At 36.4% G+C, this 8,814-nt stretch overlaps 1 protein-coding gene across 3 annotated transcripts in view; it reads right to left on the bottom strand.

Moving 5' to 3' along the window:
- Phm (Peptidylglycine-alpha-hydroxylating monooxygenase) overlaps nucleotides 1–8,814 on the bottom strand; it is a 66,767-nt gene that overhangs the window by 32,620 nt on the left and 25,333 nt on the right. For all 3 annotated transcript variants that reach the window (XR_010843585.1, XM_067047899.1, XM_067047898.1), the window contains exons 5-6: nucleotides 6,439–6,487; nucleotides 1,800–1,945 (exon numbers count right to left, since the gene is read on the bottom strand). Coding sequence is in view for 2 of the 3 variants with exons in the window: in XM_067047899.1 (XP_066904000.1) it covers nucleotides 1,800–1,945; nucleotides 6,439–6,487 (195 nt within the window). In the remaining variant the exon portion in view is untranslated. The remainder of the gene's footprint in view (nucleotides 1–1,799; nucleotides 1,946–6,438; nucleotides 6,488–8,814) is intronic.

Below are 8,814 nucleotides of genomic sequence, written 5' to 3'. Positions count from 1 at the left end.
TTTTTCCTTTTTGTAACTATAGTGTTTGTATCTTTTTTAGCCCTGACGAAGCCCTGCAACGTGGGGCGAAACGTTGGCTCAATAAAATAGTATAATTATTTACTATTTGAGTTTTTTTTTTAACCGCTCCCGGACCATATTCCATTCATTTACCAATTACATTAATCATATCCCCTCTTCACCGAATTCTTCATAATCTCTTACCGTCCTCTTATTGTATAAGGATGAGGATCACTACCTTACATCCTCTTTCTTTCTAATAACATCTCAAAATACTTACGTTCCTCTATACCCAACCTCTGACTTCCCTTCAGATCCCACAACAAACTTTCTTATATCTACTCTCACCTTAAAGATCCTATTCCTCTATAATACCGCTCTCATGTTGTATACCATATCTCTTGTTCTACTCCTAATTGCAACTCCTCTTACACTGGCAGAACTAAAAACCTACTTACAGACTGCATAATCCAATGCCAATATTCTGTTTCTTCCCTCAACTTTACAGCTTCTAAACTGTCCAAACATTCCTTATCATTTAACCATTCATCTGATTTTGACAAAACTTTCATTCTAGCCACCGTCCCTCACCATGACAAACGACTTTTACAAAAGTATTAATATACAATTAGAATCAATCCCTAGCCTATTTCTAAATAGTCAATTTATTAAACACATATAATTTTTTTTTTCCCAACTCATTATAATACTAACCTTCCGCCTTTTCAACGTTCATTTCACCTTTTATTATTTTCATTTTCTCATCTTCATCATTACTCATATATTTAGCCCAACTATATATTTTTACAATTTTTTAGTTTACAAGTTATTTTACTCTACAGATCTTTAATTTCATTTCTTCTACTTTATTCATTTTATCTAAACGGTCTTTCATAGTTAGTCATACATGCCAGTAACAATTTCCGCTTGGTTTAACATATTTTATCCCCGCTTTCTACTGCTACAAAGTGAGTTAGTACCCATTCACTTTAGACGGAATCTTTGTCTAAGTAAATCTCTTTGTCTTTTTAAATATTGCTTCCTTTTTTTCTCATCCTCCTTATCTTCACTCCAATGTTCCTTCTTATTCACCTTTCCAGACACTCTATATTTATGTAAGCTTATTATTGTTATTGATCTATATTACTGTGAATCTTTTATCCATTGTAACATAAATTCTGTTTTCTTTCTTCCCCATTGTATCATTTTCTTTCATACATTTCACTATGTTGATTTATATTGTTTTCATTACTCTTAATGTTACTCACATACCTTATTATGCTAATTCCATCATTGGTAATTTACATTTTCTTCCGCACCATTCATGTTTAATTCTTTATTCACTTGAACAGTGTCTGTTTTTTAATCTGTTTATCATTTATTTTGTATAATTCTTACCTCTATAATATTATATTTTATCTTCTATTAGTATCAATCAAAAACTATCTACTCAATTTATTATGATGTATATTACCAAGTTTGTTTATTATTATTTTATTTTTATTTTTGTTTCTCTGAATTATGACTATTATCTGTTTTTTTTTGTTTTTCAGCCCTGATGAAAGCTTGAAATTCAGGACAAAACATTGGCACAAATACATAAGTTTTGTTTATTAGTGTATCTTGACTGCACCCCCGACCATCTCCTCATATTAATCTACGGTCAACTATTAACACCTCAATAGAAATCACATCATATTTCAAGTAACATGTGAGCAAAACTAACAAATCTAATCAACTTATGTAACTAAATTTCATATATTTAAGATATCATATTTAAAAAATCAGGAGGTACCAACCGAGTGAATGTGTATGAGTTCTAAAGGCAAAAGGATGCAGGACTTTGTCCTCATTGATTCTGCATGAAGTTTCCATATGTTCTGTACTCATTGGTCGAATATATCCACCAGTACCCAATAGTAAAACTCCAGCTAATTTTGGCATCCTGAAAAATTAATTGAAAATTAAAATGAATTCTTTAATTTAGTTAGTCCATTATTTCATCAAAATTTTAGTAATTGTAATAAAACTTACTATTTCAAACCTACATACCTAATATATCTGATACTTAAATTATAATCTGAAAGAAATATTTTTAAATTTACAGCCTAGTTTAGTATTAATAACTAGGATATAAATGAAGTATATCTGATAACTGTTTGTACCTTTAGAGTAAAAAAATAATTTATTCACCAATTAACCTTACTATTCCGAACATAGGATGACACTTGTCTTTATCTATTGCTTAAAACTATCTCTCAGTCAACAATTCAATGACTAAGGGTGGCCAGAACAAGACTTATTTTGAAATCTTGTATGGCCATTTCTAAATTTAAAAAAAAAAAAAACCTGTCCAGCCCATGCTAAAACTGAGTATTCCTCTTTCAGTTCTTTGATTTCCTGAGCAATTCGGGTAAAATACCCGGAATGGACCAAAACTAGACTCAAATCCAGGCGTGACGGTTCCTAGAATAGGTGGCATACTGATCAGTGTCTGTTCCTCAGGTTAGAGGCGGCTGTTTCAAAACCTGGCAGGAGGTATAAAATGCAATTTTTATAATAATGGTAGATAACAATAATTGGAACCCTGGTACCAGTGTCGATAGGGAATATGAAAGCGGGTTTCCCAGTATCGTCATCATACAACCACAGTGCAGCAATAGTGGAAGACTTGGCCTTTGCTGCATCTAATACCACAAGACTAACCACTACAGAGGTGATGCAGAACATCGGGAGCAAGATTAAACAACTTCTCTCCTTTATTCGCACAAAGAATAATGTTCATGGTAAGATAAGGAGTTATACCTGCAAAATCTAACTTTACTTTGAGAAGTTGGAAATAGCCGCCCTCCCTATTGAAACTGCAGATGGCCACACCCAAACAAAGGAGATAAGTCCATAAAAAAAAAATGCTAAATCAGAGGGGACAGTTACTACACCTTCTTTGTTGGACGATAAAAGGAAGAACACGCAGAAAATCATACAACCGAATGCACAAGTTGTGTACCATAGCGTAGATAGCCCTCAGAGATTGGCAGTTCAATGTTAGGAACCACAGGATGAACAATGGCAGGAAGTACGAAAATGATCAAGGAAGAACCCTTGCCCAAGGCTCCGAGGCCTGACGCCATAATTGTTAAATCACCGGATAGCTAGTCCTATACAGATGTCCTGCGAAAAGTAAGAGAAGATCCGGCGATAGTGTAGATGGCCTCTTCAATAACTAAGGTCCGGAAATTAATTAAGGCGATCTTCTACTCCAATTGGACCATTAGAAAGAGCAATCTCTCGCTGAACTGAAAAGCCTATGGAGGTCATTTCACTGCCGGTTCTCCAGCTCAGGGTGAGGTATGAGTAGAACTGATTGTTAGCCGTTTACGCAAAAGACTTAGAGTTCCAAAGTATTTCCGTTGCTTGAAGTATGGACACATAGCTCGGAATTGTGTTGGAAAGGATAGGACCTCCTTATGTCGAAACTTTAGTAAAGCAGGTGATAAACATACTGATTGTGACCATAAATGCACATTATGTGCAGGAAATGAAGATGCTGATCCCCCCAGCGGAAGTAGTAAGTGCCCAGCTTTCCCTTCAGCATTGAAAACAATGACAAAAATCCAACAAAACTGCAGATGAAGATACTCCAGCTGAATTTGAACCATTGTGAAGCTGCCCAGGACCTCCTTTACCAAACTGTACAGGAACAGCACATCAACATCGCTATTCTCTGCGACAATAGAAAAATCAGAATAGCAGCATATGGGTATCTGATGTCAGTGGTAAAGCTGCTATTTGGGCTTGGGATTCCCAAGCTATTCAGGAAATGAACACTGCATCACATTTCCGCTTTGTATGGGCGAAGATCAACGACGTGTACATCTTTAGCTATTACGCCTAGCTCAGCATCACAATCGAAGACTTTGTGAATTTGTCTTAGAGGCCATTTGCCATAAGCCAGCTATTATAGTGGGTGATTTCAACGCATGGGCAACTAAATGGGGAAGTAGGATAACAAATTGACAGGATGAAGTAGGCCTTACAAAATACCACTTCACAAACTAAGTAAAGGCACAATGTAACTCGCTACGAGATGGAATGTTGTGGACAATATTGTCAGTAAACTATTGAATATACAGACAACATATATACAACAGATTTTTCACAAATCATGCAGGAAAAGATAGAAGACATCGCCTCAGACCTAAAACATGGCAGGGCACCAGGATTAGACAGAACTCCAAATGAAGCGCTGAAGGTGGCTCTCAGGAAATGGCCAGATCTTTTCATTGATCTCTTCAATTCTTACATTTGGGAATGCTCAATTCTGAAACCTTGGAAGAGACAGCACCTCGAACTTATTCTAAAGGGTAAGGGAAGACTGGAAGACCTGTCAACCAATCGTCCAATTGGTTTATTGGATACTACAGGTAAGGCATTCAAGAAAATCCTTTCCCTCAGGCTACAAGAGTTCATGAAGGGTGTTAATGGCTTCTCGAGGGCTCATTATGGATTTTGTAAAGAGCGATCCACAGTAGATGCTGTTGGATTGGTAGTCGAGATAGCCCAAACAGCTATTGCAGGAGCAAGGTGGAGGAGAGGTGCTAAGTGTTATGCAGCAATCATCACTCTAGATATTAAGAATGCTTTTAACATTGCAAGATGGAGCTGTATATTAGATGTGCCAATCTATCTTATGAGAGTTCTTACAGACTACTTCAAAGATAGAGTTCTGTCTTATCTATCACAAACTGGCCAAAGGAGATACAAGGTGACTGATGGAGTCCCACAGGGATATGCAGCAGGGTCTCTTCTGTGGAATGTCATGTACGACATAATTTTCAAATTGACAATGCCAAAGGGACCAACAGTTGTGGGATTCGCAGATGACATTGTAGTGGGAGTGGCAGCGAAGTACTTGGAAGAAGTTACCCTCATCGCTAGCCAGGCAGTTGCTATGGTGCAAGGTTGTCTATCTTTGGTAGGCCTACAGCTTGCAGATCACAAGACCGAGGTTCTCCTAGTCACTAGCAGGAAGTAAACTTAGTTCATCACTGTCATGGTGGGTAGGAAATTCATTTCCAGTCTTGCTTAAAATATCTAGGAGTCATGATCGATGCACGTCTCCGGTTTAATGTTCACACGAAATATATCTGCGCCAAATCTGCTAAAGTAGCATCCTTATTGTCATGCCTTATACCAAACATTGGAGGTCCTAGGGAGAGTTGCATCAGTAGATCATAATCATCACAATCATAATCAAATCATACAGTAGATAGATGGTTTCCGTTTATCGCAGAGTTTCCTTAAGGATGGTAAGTGCTTTTCGGACTATTTCCTACGAGGTGGTGTGAGTGATAGCCAGAAAGCCGCCTGTGGAACTCCTTATTGAAGAAAGAAGCAGGATAGAGTACGTTTAAACATTTCCAGAAAAGAAGAGTGAAAAATAACCATCAATCAGAGGCAACAGTGTTGGGAGGCTATAGATTACGGGAAGTGGACTCGCAGGTTAATACCCAAGGTGGGCTTGTGGTATGGTCGCCAGCATGGTGAGGTAGATTTTTACGTAACCCAACTGTTGACAGGACATGGATGCTTTAGAGCATACTGATACAGATTTAAATTGGATAACAGTGCGGATGCCCAGCGTGCCAGACATTGGAAGAAACAGTGGGGCACGAAGCAGAAAGAAGCGAATTAGGGAGAGTGGAGGAAGCATCACACCAGATAACGTAGTAAGCGACATGCTGTACTCAGAACACCATTGGAACACAGTGAAGAGATTCAACACAGTTGTCTTAAAGTGATTGAGAGCGGAAGAGAGGGCTAGAAGGTAGGACTAGCATGGAAACGTGAAAATCATCCGAAGAAAATGAGGTGGCACTCAGCCATTTCCCTCTACAAAGTAATCCCAAACAGTGGTCCCGTGGAGAGGAATGAACAAGTGTAGGGCGGTGGTTTTAGTGGGTAAAAATCCCACACACGGATAGGCCTATCCGTGTCTTTTGAAGATTTCCACCGACCCTTGAAAAAAACCACACATACATACAACCATGAAAACTCAGATTCTAAACTATTCAAGATTGTAATACTTTCTCTTACTATACATTTTATACATAGGTAATTAAAAGTAAAAATTATAGAATATTGTTTGAAAGTGAAAAAATATTACCTAAGTAATATACTTAACTTAGCAGTGTGAATTAGCTGATTTTCTAAGAAATTACTAACTAAAAACTTCTAAATTTTCTATTAATATACGATTTTTATATCATACATTGACTTAACATTTTTATCGCGATGTCACACATATCTAGGTAACTTTATGTTTTTACAAGGGCCTCTTCACCCAGACATAAGTTACAGAAAACAAATATCCCAAGTCTATAAATTGGTCAATTTATTTTTTAAATTTATATTTATAACTAATTACTGAATACTTACTTTTTTTCTGTGTAATAGAGATTTATTCCTGAGTTATCCGGATGTCCATCTGAAAAAGTTTCATTGATAGAATGACTTCTAATAATCCTATGCATAAAAAAATTAATTTTATTAAATATTGTTAATGTCATTTTTTTTTAAACAATGAAAGCAAAAACTCAAAAATAATAATTAGATAATCATTGAAGATTTTAAACAGAAACCTTTAGTCACTTAAATAGTAGTCAATAACTAACTGGTCACATATTCTGGTAATATATAGTATCAGATACTAGATTTATTTATTAATACAGAAGTGATCATCAAGATTTGTTACCAAATCCTACCTGGTCAGTCAGACTAGATTAATATTTACTAGTGATAGCAAATCTTAAGTCATCTATCACATATTTACCATAAAGAGATATTTTAACTCTCATAATTAATCATATTGGTTAGTATTGTTTTTTAGTTTGTATTAGGCTATTGGCTTGGGATATGCTATCTCTGTTCTCTTTAATGTGATGATGTGGTTTTCAACACTGATAATGCCTGAATAGCTGAAATATTTGACCAGTTAGTTATTAATTGCTATTTAAGTGACTAAAGGTTTTTGTGAAATATGCAAGTATAATTTCAGCATACCTGGTCATTTGCTTTCAAGAATACAAATTAAGATTAATAAATAGAAATTTTACTTACAATTGTTTTATAACTGAGTATTCGATTTAACTAATAACTTTAAGAACTAACTCTAATAACAAGAACTAACTTGTGCAACGTTAGCAGAGTACTGAGCTAACGTGAAACATAGAAAGGTAAATTTTTTTTTTTCTTAAGTTTTCCATATTTTAACAGTTTTCTATCAGATAGTCAGTCTGTTTTCCATTTTAAATATTTATTATTAGTGTTGTTAATTGTGTCTTATGAGTTTTGAGTAACATGTGTTAAAATTTTGTACATCTGATTTTTGTTAGTAGCCCGATTCTTACATTTTTCAATTGAGATAACTTTTTTTTTTAGATTTTGTTTGAAATTATTTTTCTCCCAGTGAATGATTATAGGTGAATCAAATTTGAATTGATGTCCTGTTTGGCTGAAATAAGTGGTGAGAGCAGTTTGTTAGGGTTTTTTGATATAGAAATACAACTGATATTTGTGTTAATGCATTCTTTGTTTTTAATACTATTCAGAGATTGCTAAATAGGATTTCCCATAGTTCGCTTCAGAAGGGATTTCATATGCTATATTGAATTGCAGCTCTAATTTATCTTTGTCTTTTTTGTTATGGCTTTATTTCTTGGCACCACTACTTGATATCCACTGAGGCAGATGGGAATCGAACCCACACCATTTTGAACTGTATACTCTGAGACCCCCGTCCTAAGTGCTTGACTATCACAGCCCCTTTATGCAGTATCTACAATAGAAGAAAGACTATTTATAAAATATTATTATTTTTGAAATATTTAAGTAGCTTTTATCGCAGAAACTCAACTAATTAGTAACCATTCACCAGACAGATCACCTGGAAGGAAAAGCTGGTGCTACTAGTATTGTTATCATCCACTGATATCTCTCCCATCATTTATTCTCTTTACCTGCATCCAATTGGCCACAAGCTATCACAGTTGTTATCAAAACCTTCTCCTTCTCTATGAAAATAGCAGTGATGTATTATCCTTCTTGTTATTCCATCTCCAACCTCCCCTGAAGACACCCCTTCAGATTGGGGCCAGATGCTCCACTCACCTGACGGGATTCTGCAATAGTGACACAGTTGGCAATGTCGTTCACTACATCTATGTCCGTTCAGAGCCATATTTGGGAAGTATTGCAGAACCAGCTCAAACAGGATGCAGTTTTCACTGTGAACATATAATCTTGGGTTTATAGCATCCTTGAGAACTCGGCCTATGCTTCATAGGTCTCTCAACTAATCCCCTGTGGCTGGATGAGGGCCAGTATAAAGGTCAGCCCAGTGCAAAGGTACTACCTCCTTCCAACTTCTTGGCCTCATACCTGAACCTGGAGTGCCTTCCCTCCGCTGCTCAGTTTATCCAGTTACCTCTCAACTCACACCATGTTTCCCTCTTAGATTGTAATACATTAGTGTGCAGTCAACCCTCTTTAGTTTGTTGCGGGGGGCGCCTACCGATCTTAGATAATAACAGGTGTCTCAAACCTAGCTGTTGCAACGATAACTTTTCGACAGGTAGCGCTGAGGTCGTCCCTGTAAAATAGCAGTATGAGTGCCACGTGCTAATGATTAGGTTACCTCAGTGCACCAGGCTTTACAAAATAAGTATAATTATATTATACAGCACCAACATCAACGAGAAACCGACGTGGGCAGCTGCATGAAGTAGACTAACCGCTTTATTTATTCCTGGCCAG

This window comes from Halyomorpha halys, unplaced genomic scaffold (assembly GCF_000696795.3).
Source record: "Halyomorpha halys isolate HHAL.00 unplaced genomic scaffold, Hhal_1.1 Scaffold608.1, whole genome shotgun sequence".
Classification (NCBI taxonomy): domain Eukaryota; kingdom Metazoa; phylum Arthropoda; class Insecta; order Hemiptera; family Pentatomidae; genus Halyomorpha; species Halyomorpha halys.
The sequence above is the reverse complement of the archived record's forward strand: the minus strand, read 5'-3'. Positions and strand labels throughout refer to the sequence as shown.